Source organism: Ascidia mentula, chromosome 6 (genome assembly GCF_947561715.1).
Source record: "Ascidia mentula chromosome 6, kaAscMent1.1, whole genome shotgun sequence".
Lineage (NCBI taxonomy): Eukaryota > Metazoa > Chordata > Ascidiacea > Phlebobranchia > Ascidiidae > Ascidia > Ascidia mentula.
In genome coordinates, this window is record NC_138571.1 from 5,882,426 (window position 1) to 5,902,001 (window position 19,576).

The window sequence follows — 19,576 nt, forward strand, 5'->3', positions numbered from 1 at the left end:
GCAGAAACCCCGTCTGTTGCACTGTCCGGGCGCAACCAGTCACGCCCGTCTGACTGCCAAGGGCAGCGCAACATTGTTTCGAACTATTTGGATTCATTATTCAGCCCGTTTCGAACTATTTAATTCCTTATCATTGTTTCGAATTATTGGATTTATTCTCAGCCCGTTTCGAATTATTTAATTCCTTATCATCGTTTCGAATTATTGGATTGATTCTCAGCCCGTTTCGAACCATTTGGATTTATTACCATTCGAAATGTGTGATCCTGCTTCACCGTCTTCGTCTTCCACATTCGAGGACCCGCCGGTTTTGCTAGTATCCATCTGCGCGCATGCATGGCAACAATCTTGTCTGCATGTTGAAGAGTTAATGTTGAAAATTGACAACGCTGTTCTTGTTAAGGAATACCTGCCACAGCTGGAGAAGTGTTTTTCCGACCTGATTGATGCCTATGCGCCGCTTGCTGAAAACAGCGAAGAATTGGCTCTAGCAACACAGGATTGCCAGCGCGCAAAACGTGAACTCGATTCTCGTGTGGCGGAGTGGTTTGCCAACGCCAAGAAGTCAACTGGGCGTCGGAGGACTATATCAAGCCGATCGTCGAGTTCACATGTTGACGTACATAGCTCTGTTTCCTCCACCTCCTCGATTACCCGTCAAAGAATAGCCGCTCGTGTTAAACTTCAATTGGCTCGGGTGTCACAGCGTCAAGTCAATGAAGATTCTGAACTTGCAAGGCGTCAAGCAGAACTTGATGCTGAACGAAGAAGAAAACAGGTCGACGATGAGGTTGAGATAGCCGAGGCTGAAGTACGTGCGTGGGAGGAAGAATCCATTGCTGGAGATCCCCTGCTGTGTGACCCAAGACATCCTCCCGTGACAAGTTCCTTTGTTGGGGGGCTTCGACCTGAGTTAAATAGTGCGCCGGTAAATCCTTACCAACCTGCTGTCCCTGTCGTGCCACGGTCACCCCCAACTTGCGTGGATACGAAGCCGTTTTTCAGCTAATTCGAAAACTGCCGTTCCGGCTTCAAGAGAAGTGCATCGAACGTTCCGTTCAAGTGCTCGACGAGACTGGATCCCAAGCCGGATATCTTGCCTTTACAAATTTTGTCGTCGAGCGATCGCGTATCGCCAATTCGTTGTTCCGTGTCGAAGCAGTCTACGAAAGCGTGCGCGAAAAACCCGTCCCTGTTTCAGTAAAGAAGGGTTCTCGTGCTGCTGGGTGCAACGTTTCGTCGTCAGGATCCAGTCTGCCGCGAAGTCAAACCCTATCTACTCCCGTTTCTTGTGCGTGCTGCAACAAGCCTCACGACTTGCCCAAGTGCCCGAAATTCGACGGAATGTCTACCGAGGAAAGACGCGAGTTTGTTGTCACAAATGGCTTGTGTTTTAAATGGCTTTGTTCAGGTCATCGTTGCGGGAAATGCATGATTCGCAAGCCATACTCGGTGGAGGGTTGCACTGGCATTTTTCACCACACAAAGTTGCATGGCGCCTTTCAGAAGAGGCGACCCGGCAAGATTACTGAGAACCCTGCCCCGAAGCCACCGCCGGTAGAACAATCGGCAACGATAATGAAAGTTACAACGGACAACTGCGGAGTCTACCTCAACGTCGTTCCCGTCAAGGTCAGACACAACGACATCGAGGTAAATACGTACGCGTTTCTTGATCAAGGTTCTACGTCTACATTTTGCGAACAAGGTCTGTTTGATAAACTTGGTCTGCAATCCAAGGATCGAAAGATTTGTCTGAGCACTCTGACAGATCAATCGCGAGTGTACCAAGGCTCCACTGTGTCCTTCACCGTCGTGCCGCTTGATGACGGAGAGCCGTTGATGTTGCCGGAAGTTCTGTCCATCGACAAAATTCCCGTGTCGCCGAATAGGATCCCTGATGCAAAGAAGCTTGCCGAGTTCGATCACCTCAAAGAGTTGCCCCTGCGTCGTTTGGAAGGGGGAACTGTGACGATACTGATCGGAGCCGATAACCCCGCAGCCTTCCACGTACAGTGTACACGTTCTGGACCGCAGGGGACCCCTTGTGCTGTAAAGACATCTCTTGGCTGGTCACTCTTTGGTCCCGCACTTGGTTCGTCTGCAAGGGGCCAAGCACATGTCCGTTTTCTGAAGGTTGCACAAGTCATGTTCCAACGGGAGATAGAGTGTTTGTGGAAGAGCGACTTTGGCGACGGGACATCAGTATTCGACATGCCCACATCCAGGGAAGATCGAATTGTTTATGACATGATGAAGGCATCGGTGAAACACCAAGATGGACATTTTGAGCTCCCATTACTCTGGAGACCTGGAATCGAAAAGTTGCCACCCAGTCGCCAGATGGCGGAAAAGCGACTGGTCGGTTTGAAAAAACGATTGTCCAACAACGATGTTCTGCGAAAGGGATACGTAGACACGGTGCAAACGTACATATCCAAAGGATACGCTGAAGAAATTCCCGACAACAAGGTCGTGACAGACAATCGCATCTGGTACTTGCCGCACCACCCAGTATTTAACCCACACAAGCCTGACAAACTTCGTGTGGTCTTTGATTGTGCTGCCCGAAACAGAAGCGTCTCACTGAACGACGCACTGATGCAAGGTCCTGATTTTGTAAACAGTTTGGTTGGCGTGCTAACCCGTTTTCGCTGTCAGCCAGTTGCCTTGATTGCCGATATCGAGGCAATGTTCCACCAGGTTCGGGTGGAAACCCGTGATCGCGATGCACTTCGATTTTTCTGGTGGCCCGGTGGAGATTTGACCTGTACACCGACGCCTCACCGGATGAAAGTGCACTTATTTGGTGCAACGTCCTCTCCGAGTTGCGCCACCTTCTGTCTGAGACAGACCGCAGATTCATTTGGTGAAAACTTTGATCCTCAGGTTGAATCCGTTCTACGGCGCAATTTTTATGTGGACGACTGCCTTGCATCCGTCAAGGATATAGAAACTGCTATTGCTGTTCGTCTTCGTTTGAGAGACCTGTTAGCCAGAGGAGGATTTCGCTTGACAAAGTGGCTTTCTAACGAACAGCGCGTTTTGGAGTCGGCTCCCGAAAATGATCGAGCAAAAGTAGTAAAATCGCGTTGCCTCGATGATGCTACGCAACAGAGAGTCCTTGGTGCTTATTGGTCTGTTGCGGAGGATGCATTTCGGTTCAAAGTCAAACCGCCGAGCAGGCCGCACACACGTAGAGGAATCCTTTCAGCTGTCAGTTCACTTTACGACCCTCTGGGTTTCGTATCTCCCGTGATTCTAAGGGCCAAGTTATTGCTGCAGGACTTGTGCAGATTGGAACTGAATTGGGACGACGACATTCCGGATTTGATATCCGATAACTGGAAGAGGTGGCTTGCTGAGTTGCCTCACTTAGGCAATGTTGTCGTTCCGCGTTGCTTCAGGTCGTCGGAACTGAAACCTCCATTGAAGTATCAACTGCATCATTTCGCTGATGCATCTAAGTAGGCGTATGGCGCCGTGTCATATCTTCGCATCGAAGACGATCACAGGACAGTGATGTGTTCTTTTCTGATTGGAAAATCCCGACTTGCCCCGTTGAACACGAAGACGATCCCTCGACTGGAGCTCACCGCTGCTGTGCTCGCTGCGAGGTTGGATCGCCTCATGAGAAAGGAACTAGACTTGCCCATTGAAAGTTCAGTTTTCTGGAGTGATTCCACTGCTGTTATGTTAAGCATTCGAAATGCAACCAAACGGTTTCCAGTTTTTGTCGCCAATCGCCTGGCAGAGATTGAGCGACTGACCGACATTACGAATTGGAAACACGTTCCTACAAAATTAAATCCCGCAGATGATGCCTCAAGAGGTCTACCCGCCGATGAACTTGTCAATTCGAGTCGCTGGTTAAAAGGCCCAATGTTTCTCCTTGAGCCAGAAACCAACTGGCCGCCGCAATGAGATTTAAGATGTTTTGGTACATCGAAGGAAATTATCAGTTGTCCCGTCAACTAATATTGACTTGTCTGAGCTGAAGACCGCCGAGTTGGAACTTATTAAGTACGAGCAGCGGAAAAGCTTTGGTTCACTTCTCTCTGCATTAAGTGGAAATTCCCGATTGAAAGACTGCAGTCGTTCCGTGTACAAGTTAAACCCTGTTCTGGTTGATCAAGTTCTCCGTGTTGGTGGACGTTTAGACAAAGCGCCGATTAGTTTCAACGCGAGACATCTTGCAATCCTGCCCCATTCTTCGCATTTGACTGACCTATTAATCCTGGGCCATCATGAAAGAGTTGGACACTCCGGAATGGGACACACTTGGACTTCAGTTCGACAAGATTACTGGATCATCAAGGGCGGTGTTGTCGTACGGCGCGTGCTTGGGAAATGTCTGTCTTGTCGACGCCGCAATGCACAGCCGGGTCGGCAGATGATGGCCGATCTGCCGTCGGCTCGCTTGGGAATCGCTGGACCTCCGTTCTCCAATGTCGGAATTGACTATTTCGGTCCTTTTCTGGTGAAGCAGGGTCGCAGCGAAGTAAAACGTTACGGTTGCATATTCACCTGCCTTACAATCCGTGCTGTTCATGTGGAGGTTGCCCAAAGTTTGTCTACTGACTCATTTGTAGCTGCCCTTCGTCGTTTCATTGGGAGACGCGGAGCACCAAAACATATCTTCAGCGACAATGGCGCAAATTTTGTTGGTGCCGAGAAAATTCTGAGAGAGTCGTTGCAAGCTTCAAATCTCTGAATTTCTGCTTCAGAAACAGACGTCGTGGTCATTCAACCCTCCTGCTGCAAGCCACATGGGTGGCGTTTGGGAACGTATGATTCGTTCTGTTCGTCGGATCATGTCCTCGATTGCTGGTTCCCTGGTGATGTCTGATGAAGTCCTGGAGACCTTGTTTGTGGAAGCTGAATCTATAATCAACTCAAGACCCCTTGTCCCGGTGACATTTGATCATAGGGACGAAGAACCGCTGACCCCGAACCATCTCCTGCTGATGAGAGGATCGCCCAACCTGCCTCCGACGATTGCAGAGAAAGGGGATTGCTACACAAGACGGCGTTGGCGTCAGGTGCAGTTTCTTGCTGACCATTTCTGGAAGAGGTTCATGCGAGAATACCTGCCGGTTATCACTGCTCGTCCAAAGTGGCATGATTCTCATCGCAACTTCAAGAAAGATGATGTCGTCCTTCTTGTGTGCGAATCTGAGTGCCGTTCTAAATGGTCGATCGGTCATTGAGAAAATCATTGAGACATACCCTGATGAAAATGAAAAAGTTCGCACTGTACTCGTTCGGACGAGCAGCGGTTTCTTTCGGCGCCCTATAACAAAACTGTGTCGCATCGTTGATTCTGATGAGACCTCCTCAACCATTCCGAGCGATGGCAGCTCGGGTTGCTAGATGAAATCCGGGTTAATTGCTCGGTCTTCCGAAGACACCATCGGACACTGATTTCACTCCGCGATACGCACGATATTGGCGATGTGTTTGTAAAATGTTTCGAACGTTCACAAAACGGATAAAATTGTGAACTTATATTGGACATATATATTTTGCAGTTGTTAAAACAATTTCAGAAATGTTTGCCTGTGATGACTTTCATGAACAAAGTTCATCTTTAAAAGAAGACAATCAACCAGATGTGGAATATGGGAAGGGATATCAGGTTACAGTGAATCAAGTGAAAGAATGTGCAAGCAGTTCATCACAGGCTTAAACCTCATGCCCGTCCAATCTGTGGAAAATGTTTCGCCACCAAATCATCACGAAATTCCCACACCAAAAGAGACAAAAAACGTCGAGAAGAACAAACGAAAAAACGTAAAGTGTGATGTTTATGATAAAAACCTTTATGTTTAGCATTCTGACAACAAGAATGATTGCTGGTACAATGACTATTTGAACTGACGTACAATTTGGTGTTTTGCTGGTACATACGTCTATAGCTTTATGGATAAACCTATTTGCAGTAAAGAGTCGCCAACATCGTTGCATTATTTTGCTATCAAAATAGTGTTACATTACCGGTAAAAAGTATGGTGAAAAAGTACGAACGTCAATAAAGAAAAATTCGCGGCATTCCTGAAAGACAGTTGGCGGTTGGAAACGACTGGGCTAGCGTAGTGTAATTTTACGTTACATATTAACGTTTGCACTAATGGACTTAGGTTGCCTGGCCCGTTTGTCATTGTTCGGAATCTCTCCCCATTGGCTTATTCTTACGTAGCGTCTTGTCAAGCGTAATTCATTTGAAAGTGTAGCGATAGCAACAGTTGTATATTCACGTGATTCGTGTTTTTGGAGTTATATTGTTTCACAATCTTTTTGGCGTCATATTAATTTCAAGACATGTTTAATTTCCAAGCAACAGTTGCTGACAATTGATTTTTTGGGTAGTTTAAAGTGGTGTTTGGTTTGGTCGATAGGAAACGTTAGGTTTTTTCCTGTGTGATTTTCCTCTATCGTCGTGAGTAACCGTATTGTCTTTGTTAACTGTCCACTGACCGTTAGCTTGCATTTGTCTTTGTGTTTATAAAATCAGCATTGTTTGCTATGATTAGTAGTTCTTTTATCTGGTTGTGTGATTCGGTTCTGTTCAGTTCTGTCCTAGCGCTTATGGGCATAAATTTATTCATTTTGGCGATGGTATCATTGCGTGTGTTAATGTTGCAACCAAAATTGTTCGTGATGAAATCAATATTGGTGTAGCGTTTGCATCAGGTTTTCAATTAAAGTCCGATTAGGAAACACAACAATTAGAACTCACTTTCGATCTTATGTCAAATGCGTTAATCAAATAGGATTTCCCATCGATTATAAATAATATTGTTAAGACCCAGCTTTAGGCTCATATTTGGCCTATTGGTCGCAACAACTATACCGCATCATCAAAAAGCAGCGTGGTTCTGATATAGTCCATGACACCTTTTTGTACTGCCTGCACGAGCACTGGATTTTCACAAATAACTCAGCGTTGGTATGTATACGGTTCTCATCGTTTTTATCAAACCTCTTCTTAAAAGTTGTGAACCTTGTCGGTAGAATCAACAATGTTGATTCCAATTAGCTTCCAGCCACTTATATCGGTCAACGGTCCCAGGCAAAATTATAACCAAATTGATCCTCGTTCTGAAAAGGCGCCCCTCAGTTTTACTGCAGAAACAAATACGGCATTGTGATTTGGTCAGCATTTTCACCATAACGTTTGGAAAAAAAGCAATATTCTGTCACTATACCGCAACCAAAATGCTAGCAAATATTAAAGTGTTTTGTATTTGGGTTAGTGAACACGAAAGAATCAAAAGAACAAATTAGCAAAACAAATCACAGAACATTCAGGGCTCGGCGATTATTTTTTTCTTTTGAGCCTTTTTGTCGTGTGTTTTTGTGTGAGTATTTCTAGATGATTTGGTGGCAAAACACCTTCTGCATACGAAGCAGGCATGTGGTTTTTGCATGTAGTGAACAGCTCGCACATGGACGTCTAAATGATACTTACTCGAGTAGATTTTGTCGCATATATTACACTGGGCTTGCTTATGCTTGCTTGATTTTTGGGGGATTGTATTTTTCTGGTGGTTGCGGTCAATATGTCGTTTCAGATGATTGAAATGTTTAAACTTCTTATAGCATAAAGAACACGAATAATGCGTCTCGCCTGTGTGAGACTTCATATGCTTTTCAAGAATTGATATAAATGCAAATGTTCTGAAACACACTTTGCACTCATGAGGTTTCTGGTTGTAGTGAATCAGATTGATGTGTCTTCGAAGGCTGTTTAAGTAGGTTCAAAAGTAGTTTAAGTAGTTACAACGATGTGACTGCACACCTAAATGGGAGTCCACATGGTCTTTGTAGGTCTGCTTGTGGTGAAATGTCTTTTCACACACTTTACATCGATTACGTCCAACTTTTTTATGATAATATCGCTCGTGATGATATATAGAAAGTTTACTGCTGTATGAATTGCCGCATATATCACATTTGTACTTTTTGATAAGCGATTTCTTTGTCTGTGTCCTTTTCAGAGGTATTTTTAAAGTCATTGGAAGATCAGAACAATGATCTCTCCCAGAAGAATAACTTTTATGAGGTGACAGACACAACGAGTGGCCAGAATAACTTAAATCTTCCAAGTGAGCTTCTTTGATTTCAGTACATTCTAATGAAGAATCACTGCATGATTCGTCAATATTAGTCTCATCTGAATCTCCATCAGAATATGTTTTCATATGTAATGTTGATAGGTCATCTTCTACATTGCCTTCCATACCATCAGCAGACATGGTAAGCTCTTCTTTTATTTGGCTTCCTGTGATCAGGTTTTTCTGGTCCGACTCCACGTGTTGGCAAGCCTCCGTTCCGACAGATGGACTTCGTTCACAATCTTTGTAACCGATATCTACAAACAATTTAATGCCGGGTTATAACTAATATTATTAATCGACAATAAATCCTTACCACTGATTTCTTGTTTATCATCCATCATTACACTGGATTCAGATGGACGAAATCTAACTTCATGAAAAACAACGCTGCCAATTTTATTCCTATATTTTATTTCCACTGAGTCAAAAAAGTCAGTGTTGTAACAGGTTGAAATGGACAATATCTACGGGTAAAGAAGCTTTGAAAAACGAACACAATTTATACAGAAGGTCTGTAGTCTATGAAAAAAATTCTTATACCAACCAACAAAACAGGTAGAAACATTCTTTACATCGCACTGGACATCTGCGTGCTGCTGCTTCGTTTCATTATTTTTAAGTTCTCAGTTATGTCTACAAACTAACAACTTTTTCGAATGCTTTAAAAAACAAAATTCAAACATATGTTGACGCTACAACAATTTCTTTTACCAGATACCGAATCGGCGCCAGTGTTGTTAAACAGGAATTGAAAAAAGAAAAAGGGTTTTTGAGGTGCTAGTCCGCCGGCTGTGCAACCCCACTTTGATTGGCGTTCACAGCATGTAATCCCCGGTGCAGGTTACAATATCTGTATCTCAGCTGTGTCATCCTATGTGACTTTTCGCTTTATGAGATAGCAACTTGTGTCCAAACTTACCCCTAATAAAGTTATACTGCAAAATCAATGCTGAAAACATTGGCGTAAGTTTCTTCCAAATGTTACGGCAGCAACAGGAGCAAGCGTGCCTCTCAGTCGTCTATAGACTGCCGAACATAACATTATGCCAAAGTGAGACCAGCATAGTATATTTATAAACGTCAACAAACATCCATGTTCTACCTCCTGGTCTATGGAGAAGGACCGCGAGAGTGTTTGTTCAAAAATTTTAATAATAAACAGTTAAAAGTTTTTTGCGCTGGTAGTCGCTTTTCTAATGTGGAAAAACAGTGCAGACGACTTGACGCACGATTGAGTTATCATTCTATTTCACGCCTCGTCTGATTTTACTGCAGTATTTTATCTTGTGGTTCTCTAAGTGAATCCGCGATCCTTTAGGTTTACGCAAAACGATAAATGTATATTACCTTTTGAGTCCAAATTTATAAGTGTTTATATGCGACTCTTCTACCATCACCGGGCAATGTTTCCCTATACGAATGGAGGCGGTTGGTAAGTTCTATCTGAGTCACAAATTTGAAAAACTATATAAATGTAAAGATTTTCTCAAAAAAATAATGTTATGTGAAACAGTATGGGCGTCATGCTGACATACGTCACCGATGGCAAAAAAAATATTTGTCGTGTATTTAAAAGATTGTTTAACAAATCAACATTGTGCCGTAATGTCTTATGCGAGATGTCAGAAGATTATGGAACACCAAAAGACGGACTACATACAAACGTCATATAGTAATTAAATCTGTTCAAGGGTTTGCCAGGAAGCATCTCAGTGTCCGTCGTTTCCGATGCAGGTCTGGCGAAACACTTTCCACATGTGGCACACTAGGCATGTGGCTTAAGCATGTTGTGAACGGCCTGCTCATGAACATCAAAGTGAACCTTCCTAGTATATATATTTTATTGCATGTTTGCACTTAAATGTTTGGTCCTGGTTGTACATTAAATATACTTTCTTTAATTTAAAGGATTTTCCCAGGTGGATGCGGTCAATATGTTGCTTCATAACAATGGAATATTTGAACTTTCTATTGCACAAAGGACAGAAATAAGACATCTCGACGGTATGATTTCTCTTTTTTTTAAGATTGTAATTTTGCCATTTAGTTCTTCCATGAATGGTTAAATAACCTACTGCGTAACAGTATCGCGATTCGTTATCTCCAGGTCGTTGCATTAGAACAGCCTTAGAGTGAATGTAACTATTCTATCAGTAGGTGCTACTTTCTGGAGCAACATCTGACAAGTTGCGCAAACAGCTATCTTCATTCTAGACAATTTTCGCACCCTCGTTGATTTCAAGTGGATGGAAGTGCTAGCGAGAAAGTGTAAAAGTTTTTTCAACCATACGGATATACACCTCACGGCATTTATTCTCTGAGATAGACTTGGATCGTCAACCCCGGTGTTTCCCGAAGAGTGCGTAATTACTGACATTGTTAGTATATGTGATATTTAATACACCGATAAATTGCAAGTTCTGACAAAAAAACAAGGGAAACAGAAAGGTTATGAAAAGGAAGTTTATTTTTACGGTATAGGATAGTGCTCAGTATTGAATACCGGTGCCGTTGCTAGGTGTATGTAAAACTATAAACATTTGTTTTTGGAAAATTTTGTTGTTTTAACCGTCCAGAGCCCAGAGACCAAAACTTACTATTCAAATATCAGCGATAGACATAGAAACAGTAATGTATGGTTGCGCAAGTTGTAAAATTTTACCACAGATAACGACTACAATCAGTATTTCTAAGTAAGTTTTGCCGGATAAAAATCCTCTGTAATAAAAGCACGCAACAAAGCAACCGGTGATGCCTGAAGGTCAAATTTAGGGTTGAAAGAGCAGGGATACATAGGCCTATGCTGCTGCCAAGGTGATTTTTAGCGTGTTTGGGGCAGTTTTAGTGATTTTTGAGAAAGCATCAAATTATTCAAGAGGATTTTGCTCAAAAAGTAAATCACAGAATGATTGGTAAATCACAAAAAAATACATTTGTTTGTCATTTTGTGTTAGGCCCACCTCTTGTTGCAGGACAATTACATTTCGTCACACGGTCGGACATTATTTTAGATAAAAAGGATGCAAAAATGTGGGTTGGTTTTGTACAAGAAATACAAAAAAACTCATCCAATTTGCAATTCATTGTCGGTCCCAAAACCTAGCAGAGGAACTCTATGGGTCACGCGCACAGGAATTCTTGTTCACAGAAAAGCAAATTACTTCGTATTTGAATTAATGCCGATAAACCCCCAAAACATGATTACGGAGATTGGATACCGATATGGGCCATAGATATCAGTACACCATAGAAATATCGTTTTTAACTTGTTACAACACTGACTTTTTGACTCAGCGGAAACAAGATATAGGAATATATTTGACAGCGTTGTTTTTCATAAACTTTGATTTCGTCTATCTGAATCCAGTGTCATGATGGATGATAAACAAGAAATCAGTGGTAAGGATTTATTGTCGATTAATTTAACATTAGTTATAACCCGGTATTAAATTGTTTGTAGAAATCGAATACAAAGATCGTGAACGAAGTCCATCTGTCGGAACGGACGCTTTTCAACATGTTGAGTCGGACAAGAAAAACCTGATCACAGTAAGCCAAATAAAAGAAGAGCTTACCATGTATGTTGATGGTATGGAAGGCAATGTAGAAGATGACCTATCAACATTACATATGAAAACATACTCTGATGGAGATTCCGATGACACTGATATTGAGGAATCATGCAGTGATTCTTCATTAGAATGTACAGAAAGCGACGAAGCTAACTTGGAAGATTTAAATTATTCTGCCGACTCCGAAGATACATTGCGCCTGAAACCTTTTGAAACTTATTCTTCTGGTAGAAATCATTGCACTGATAATGCAACGACTTCTAAAAGACCCCTGAAAGGGACATGGACAAAAAAGTCGGTTCTCGAAAAGTACCAATGTGATATATGCGGCAATTTATACAACAGTAAACGTGCCCTGCATCATCACGACCGATATTATCATAAAAAAGTTGGAGCTAATCGATGTAAAGTGTTCGAAAAGACATTTCACCTCCAGCAGAACTACAAAGACCATGTGGACTCCCATTTAGGCGTGCAGTCACATCGTTGTAACATCTGCGAAAAGTCGTACACCTATTTAAGCAGCCTTAAAACCCACATTAATCTGATTCACTACAACCAGAAACCCCATGAGTGCAAGTTGTGTTTCAAAACATTTGCATTTAAATCAATTCTTGAAAAGCACATGAGGTCTCACACAGGCGAGACGCCTTATTCGTGTTCTGTATGCAATACGAAGTTTAAACATTCCAATCATCTGAAACGACATATCGACCGCGACCACCAGAAAAATACAATCCCCCAAAAATCAAGGCAGCATAAGCAAGCCCAGTGTGATATATGCGACAAAATCTACTCGAGTAAGTATCATTTAGACGTCCATATGCGAGCTGTTCATTTTATGCAGAAACCACATGCCTGCTCCGTATGTGGAAGGTGTTTTGCCACCAAATCATCAAGAAATTCTCACACTAAAACACACGACAAAAAGGTCAAAAAGAAAAAAATGATAATTGTCGAGCCTTGAATACTTACATTTACACTTTACACCAGGGGTGCCAAATCCTCTTCGTCTGGCGAGCCACAGGTGGTGTTATAACGAGGCTATTAATTTGTTTGTGTATGTTCTCACCTTTTGCTTTTTGACGTTGTCTGAAAACTGTGACGTATCATTCTACGTGATTGCGACACATTACAAGGCCACATTTTTACTGTTAGCAGTGTAAAGTGCTGTATTTGGCAAGTTCACACAAATTACTGAGTCATTTCTGTTTACAGCCGAGTTATTTTTATACAAAGAGGTGAGATATAATTTGTTTAGTAAATTGTTATTAGGTTTTGTCGCCTGGATTTTAAAATAGTTGCTATGTTGTTGTTGATATTTTTGTTGTTAATATTGCTGTAAATTGTTAAGTGCAATGTTAGTTTTATAACATTGTGTCTACTACCAGTGCAAGGAACAGAGGGCCGGGGTTGCGTTCCAGCTAGGGAAAAATGCAGCAGTTGTCACTTTTTAGGACGTGTAGATTTTACTTGCAAATCGCAACTGTTACATGTGTTTAAGAAATAATTTCAAGGTTTTTTGATGAAGAACTTGCTTGGTTTTTTTTTCATCAAAACGTTTGGTGCAAATGCAGAATCACAATGTCTTATTTGTCTCTGCAGTGAAACTGCACCCCTTTTCAAGAACGAGAAGCGATTTGGTTATAAATGTGCCTGGGACCGTAGACCAATAGGTATAAGTGTTTGGAAGCTAAATTGGAGCAAACAGTATTGATTCTATACTGCTATTTTTGTTGCCAGGCATACTAATTAATCAGAATTGCTCTTCTGGCACTTAGTTTCTAACGTGTTTATTGGAAACCAACGTTTCGTCTGCCATCCGGCGAGACTTCTTCAGGGTTATGTCAACAGTAAAGCATCACGCACATAAAACACTAAAAACGTAGGAAAAAACGCAGGAAAAACACAAGGAAAAAAGGAATAGATAACACTGGCACCGCTTGCATCGTCACGTGAACCAGGTGTGTAGCGGGGCGTAACATTTACAACAAGTTGTTGTATACAGCAGGAAAATATACGCATTGCTCCTTATCGTTTATGCAATTGTCGTTTTTATGGATGTGGAGCGTCTCCAGGAACAGACGTTTTGTATGATCGTCCTCCATCTCTAGGATTTGCACGTCATCAAAGTTAACTCGGTGGCCGAGTGTGGCAGCGTGTTTTGCCAGTGCTGTCCTCTGGCTGTTCTTCGCTGCAACGTCGCGGCGATGCTCTTTTAACCGAGTCTGTAACCTTCTCCCTGTCTCGCCGATGTACGCTCCACCGCAGTCCTTGCACGGAATGTAATAGACAACGCCTTTTGGTTGGACCGTGCCCTTCTCGATAGGATGAGACAACATCCTGCCCAGTGTTCTGTGTGGCTTAGTGTAGACCGCAATACCATAGTCCAACATCATACGCCTTAGCGTGTCTGTTAGAACCGGAACATATGGCAAAACGATCGTACCGGTAGTTGGCGCTGTTTCTTGTGGCTTGACCGCAGGCTTTCTTCTAAACATCCATGACGGATACAGATGTTTCCGCAGTACCTTCTTCATGAACTTCACCTCTTTATCACGGTCTTCTTCTCGGGAAACCAGAGCCTCGGCTCTATCCATCAGCGACCGCACTACCGCTGTCTTGTGTTGTATCGGATGTGCCGACTTAAACGACAAGTACCGATTGGTGTGCGTCGGCTTTCGATACACACGAGTGCTGATCAAACCTTTCTCATCACGGATAACCTCTGTATCTAAAAACGGTAATTTACCACCACTTTCCTTTTCTAAAGTGAATTTGATTGAATCTTCCACATGGTTAATGTGGGTAAGGAACAACTGGACCTGTGCTTCGTCAACGATGTCGAAGGTGTCGTCGACATATCGCTTCCAGTAACGAGGAGGATGCGCAAAAGTGGCGAGTGCCTTATCCTCAATTGTTTCCATTACAATGTTCGCCACTACCACAGAGATGGGAGAACCCATCGCCGTACCAAACACCTGTTGGTAAAACACACCACGAAAGGAAAAATAGGTGGCGTTCAAACATAATTTCAGCCCTTGTGCGATATCCTCACAGGATAGCAACGTGCGTTGCTCAAGGTTACTGTCATCCTCTAAGGTTACTGCCATTGTTTCCTTTATCGGGTCCCCGTCTTATATGCTCGCCAAATTTATAGCAAGGATTATTTCCCCTTTGGTTGGGAACAGCCCATATCACGTTAAAAACTCACGTGAATTTGCAGCCGAAGTGAGGGATTTGACAATAGCGGATGGTGAATGTATGGTGTCCTTTGACGTCGTGTCTCTTTTCACCAATGTGCCAATATCGGTAGCTGTTACTAATGTCATGGCACGCTTAGAGGATGACAGTAACCTTGAGCAACGCACGTTGCTATCCTGTGAGGATATCGCACAAGGGCTGAAATTATGTTTGAACGCCACCTATTTTTCCTTTCGTGGTGTGTTTTACCAACAGGTGTTTGGTACGGCGATGGGTTCTCCCATCTCTGTGGTAGTGGCGAACATTGTAATGGAAACAATTGAGGATAAGGCACTCGCCACTTTTGCGCATCCTCCTCGTTACTGGAAGCGATATGTCGACGACACCTTCGCCATCGTTGACGAAGCACAGGTCCAGTTGTTCCTTACCCACATTAACCATGTGGAAGATTCAATCAAATTCACTTTAGAAAAGGAAAGTGGTGGTAAATTACCGTTTTTAGATACAGAGGTTATCCGTGATGAGAAAGGTTTGATCAGCACTCGTGTGTATCGAAAGCCGACGCACACCAATCGGTACTTGTCGTTTAAGTCGGCACATCCGATACAACACAAGACAGCGGTAGTGCGGTCGCTGATGGATAGAGCCGAGGCTCTGGTTTCCCGAGAAGAAGACCGTGATAAAGAGGTGAAGTTCATAAAGAAGGTACTGCGGAAACATCTGTATCCGTCATGGATGTTTAGAAGAAAGCCTGCGGTCAAGCCACAAGAAACAGCGCCAACTACCGGTACGATCGTTTTGCCATATGTTCCGGTTCTAACAGACACGCTAAGGCGTATGATGTTGGACTATGGTATTGCGGTCTACACTAAGCCACACAGAACACTGGGCAGGATGTTGTCTCATCCTATCGAGAAGGGCACGGTCCAACCAAAAGGCGTTGTCTATTACATTCCGTGCAAGGACTGCGGTGGAGCGTACATCGGCGAGACAGGGAGAAGGTTACAGACTCGGTTAAAAGAGCATCGCCGCGACGTTGCAGCGAAGAACAGCCAGAGGACAGCACTGGCAAAACACGCTGCCACACTCGGCCACCGAGTTAACTTTGATGACGTGCAAATCCTAGAGATGGAGGACGATCATACAAAACGTCTGTTCCTGGAGACGCTCCACATCCATAAAAACGACAATTGCATAAACGATAAGGAGCAATGCGTATATTTTCCTGCTGTATACAACAACTTGTTGTAAATGTTACGCCCCGCTACACACCTGGTTCACGTGACGATGCAAGCGGTGCCAGTGTTATCTATTCCTTTTTTCCTTGTGTTTTTCCTGCGTTTTTTCCTACGTTTTTAGTGTTTTATGTGCGTGATGCTTTACTGTTGACATAACCCTGAAGAAGTCTCGCCGGATGGCAGACGAAACGTTGGTTTCCAATAAACACGTTAGAAACTAAGTGCCAGAAGAGCAATTCTGATTAATTAAGTATTGATTCTACCGACGGGTTCACAAATTTTAAGAAGAGGTTTGATGAAAAAGATGAAAAGCGACCAAATGTGTTACGGAATTATTTCGGCAACTTTGCATTTAGGTGGTTAGATGTTTTTGGGTGGCGATGTTATCCCCCAATTAACCCTTCTACCTAATTCGGTACTTTGCACAAAACTGCCTCCCTAATTCTGATACTGCCCAGAACCCTGCAATAACGGCTCACCACAAAACCAAAGTAACTCAGGCTGATTTAACTTATTGGACGTCGTGTTAAATTAAGACGATTAAAAACAATACGAAACGCCACCCGTCGTGATCCCGATAATTCACAACACCGTAACAGTGATGCTAACCACACGACGCCCAGAAGAAGACTCGCTAGATTTAGGGAAATCATTCGTTACACCACAATCACCAACCAATCAGGATGCGCCTTCTCGACACGTGGCACATCCGGGACATACAAAAATAAGCGGAGCATAAAATAATAGGAAAGGGAGGGGAGACGAAGGTAATAAAATAGTGTGGTGAAAGTGAAGTGAGAGACTTAAAAGCGATATACTTGAGTAAAACAATGCAATAAATAAGTGATAACGACGAAAGAAAACATTGAAATTACAAGGTGCCAGCAAGAAATGTGAAAGAAATGAAAAACATACAATAACTAACAAAAGTGTAAGGTGACGTGGAGGAAATAAAATTGGTTACAAATGCAATGCCGAATATTTGTGAAAATTCAGTGCTCGCTCGCTCCCGCCTCGATGAAATTTTCTAAAAAAAGGTTTACTGCGATTTTATATAATTTTGTTAAGTCATGGGAGTTGCGCTTGTGGTTGGGGTTTTGGCTGGGAATTGATTTAGCAGTAATTACGTAGGGTTCTCAAAGAAATAGTGGTTTTCAATATTTTGCAATGGGCCAACCGACGAATTTTTTGTGCAAGAATCGTGTTCGGATATTAATTATGTTACCTGGTTCCAATTTTGAATAACAGCACTTTTAGTATAATTCTCATTATTTATCATACCCGCCCCGCTATTATCCAAATAAGGTAGGGTGACGCTTTTATTTCTTTTCCATGATGAGCCCCACATAAATTTAAATAAGGCTCGATTGATTTTAGAATTGTATTTTTTGGGATCATGTTTTATGGAAATGTACGCACAGTGGCAGCACCACCACCATTGACCACCAACATCGATGGCAGGCGCAACATTATGTTCGTCATGACCGCCATCAAGGGTGTGGGTCGGCGTTTCAGCAATTTATTCTGCAAGAAAGCTGATGACTATCTTTTCAAGCGGGCTGGCGAGCTCACCGAAGATGAAATTGATCGTGTGATTACCATCATGCAGAACCCGCGCCAATACAAGATTCCTGATTGGTTTCACAATCGACAAAAGGATGCCCGCGATGGCAAGTTCAGCCAGGTCCTGTCTAACCTGCTCGATAACAAGCTCCGTGAGGATCTGGAACGAATGAAGAAAATCCGTGCCCACCGAGGTCTTCGACACTACTGGGGTGTCAGAGTGCGCGGCCAACACACTAAAACCGTTGGCAGACGTGGTCGTACCGTTGGTGTGTCCAAGAAGAAGTAAACATTTGTCTACCAAATTTTGGGGCTGTTCTGCAGTGACCACGTGGTGCCGCTGTGCGTACATTTCCATAAAACCCAGTGTTGCGAACAGTTTAACAATTTTATCAACATTTCTATGTTACTTGAACCCATGTGTGTATATGTGCACATTTTTACATTACACATTGGATTCCATTGTCTGTTTTACTTGCGGGAAATAGCCACAGTTATCGTTGACATTATTGTAGATTAGACTTTGTCTAGGTTCTAGTCATACTTTCAATGTTTGTGAAATCTTATGTAGACTTAAAGGCCTGTCATGTGCCTCTTTCAATGTTTTGTAGGCCAGTTGGCTACGTAGAAAATTTGTGACGGTTGTTTGTATGTTTTGGACGCTAAGCTAACTCCACAGAGCCTTTAAAAAAGTGGAACTGTGAAGTTCAGAAATCTCGACAGTGCCCTGTATGACTGCATGCGCTAAACTGCGCCCTGTTTGTACTGACTGGCTGCACTGAAATGGTCCTTTGCCGGACACCAGAGGCATGTTGCCAATCGATATAGAGACTATGTTGTATCTCAACATGCTGTATCGATTGGATCACATTGTCAAAGCAAATCATCGCGCTCTAGCAGATAGTCCTGCAGCAGTGCTTCAATCCGTGCCCTGTACAACTGACTGAGTTAAACTGCGTCCAGTTTTTACTGACTACCCCAATGCTGTCTTGTTGCTGATGTATTGTGTCTCACCCATTCTACACCGCTATCAACCCGGGTTTGTGAACTGTTTAAGCGTACTGATTCGTTGTTCTTCCACTGAACAATATATTCACTGAAAACCAAGAGACTGGGGTGCGGATGTAAATTTCTGACTCAGCGTACCTGACGTTGGTACCTACGAAGACCCGATGTAGGCAGACCGATAGCGTAGGCCTATGCATCACTTTATTTATGAAGATAACACCCAACATTCGGTTTACCATGGAGCGCAGTCTGTAGTTTGTTCAAACCTTCAAGCAAAAATTACACAGACTACCTTAAAACTAATAAAAGTCATTCCAGCAAAATGGGAAACAAGTTTGGACATAGAAATAGATAGATCAACCATTTTAACCCGCCTTAAGTCTATGTTAATGACAAGTTTACGAATATTATGCGTCAGAAATTAGAAAACCCCCAAGAAAAACAACCAAACAAATGGGAAACCTACACGCAATCGTTTTTACCGAGTAAAACTGATTAATTTGTTCTTATTGTTAGCAAGATTTTGTATTTCAAAATGTAATTTAGTTAAATTGTACGATTTTGAAATATTCTATAGAAAAGTTCAGCAAGTTACGACAGCAGAACAAAAAATCCACTGTCAACTAAAAACGGCGAAGAATTCAAACTAAAATGGAATACGTTCTTATTTAACCGCGGTTGTAGGAAACGTTATGTGTGATTTTGTTAGGCTGATTTTAATCCCACATTCCTTGTAGCATGCAAAGTATGTTAGAAAATACATGAACAGAAACATGGACATTGACATGAAGACACGTTTCGCTCGTCGTGGGTCCAAGGCAACTGCTGACCGAGTGCTGTTTACACTTTTCCGCTGAAACGAACGCCTGGT

General features: G+C 42.8%; 4 protein-coding genes across 4 annotated transcripts; 3 read left to right on the forward strand and 1 right to left on the reverse strand.

The window, feature by feature from the left end:
- Positions 1–256: 256 nt before the first annotated feature.
- On the forward strand, positions 257–3,471 carry LOC145907012 (uncharacterized). The gene is made up of 2 exons (XM_082994452.1): positions 257–928; positions 1,006–3,471. The coding sequence occupies exons 1-2, from the start codon at positions 257–259 to the stop codon at positions 3,469–3,471; spliced, it is 3,138 nt and encodes a 1,045-aa protein (XP_082850578.1).
- Positions 3,472–3,522: 51 nt separating this feature from the next.
- Positions 3,523–3,924, forward strand: LOC145907013 (uncharacterized). The gene has a single exon (XM_082994453.1). It carries the CDS (start codon positions 3,523–3,525, stop codon positions 3,922–3,924), a length of 402 nt encoding a protein of 133 aa, XP_082850579.1.
- Positions 3,925–13,336: 9,412 nt separating this feature from the next.
- On the reverse strand, positions 13,337–14,805 carry LOC145907015 (uncharacterized). Its single transcript, XM_082994454.1, has 2 exons — positions 13,928–14,805; positions 13,337–13,385 (listed from the first exon to the last, which is right to left on the reverse strand). Exons 1-2 carry the CDS (start codon positions 14,803–14,805, stop codon positions 13,337–13,339), a joined length of 927 nt encoding a protein of 308 aa, XP_082850580.1.
- A 28-nt stretch (positions 14,806–14,833) lies between these two features.
- On the forward strand, positions 14,834–17,986 carry LOC145907016 (uncharacterized). The gene is made up of 2 exons (XM_082994455.1): positions 14,834–15,866; positions 17,556–17,986. Exons 1-2 carry the CDS (start codon positions 14,834–14,836, stop codon positions 17,984–17,986), a joined length of 1,464 nt encoding a protein of 487 aa, XP_082850581.1.
- Positions 17,987–19,576: the final 1,590 nt, after the last annotated feature.

Bases quoted from the DNA above. Each gene is read 5' to 3' on its own strand.
- LOC145907012 (XM_082994452.1), top strand. From the start codon at position 257: ATGTGTGATCCTGCTTCACCGTCTTCGTCTTCCACATTCGAGGACCCG. The intron at 929-1,005 runs GTAAATCCTTAC...GCCGTTTTTCAG, and splicing joins CTGAGTTAAATAGTGCGCCG to CTAATTCGAAAACTGCCGTT.
- LOC145907016 (XM_082994455.1), top strand. From the start codon at position 14,834: ATGCTCGCCAAATTTATAGCAAGGATTATTTCCCCTTTGGTTGGGAAC. The intron at 15,867-17,555 runs GTGGAGCGTACA...ATGTACGCACAG, and splicing joins CATTCCGTGCAAGGACTGCG to TGGCAGCACCACCACCATTG.
- LOC145907015 (XM_082994454.1), bottom strand. From the start codon at position 14,805: ATGGCAGTAACCTTAGAGGATGACAGTAACCTTGAGCAACGCACGTTG. The intron at 13,386-13,927 runs GTTACAGACTCG...GCTCCAATTTAG, and splicing joins ATCGGCGAGACAGGGAGAAG to CTTCCAAACACTTATACCTA.
- LOC145907013 (XM_082994453.1), top strand. From the start codon at position 3,523: ATGTGTTCTTTTCTGATTGGAAAATCCCGACTTGCCCCGTTGAACACG.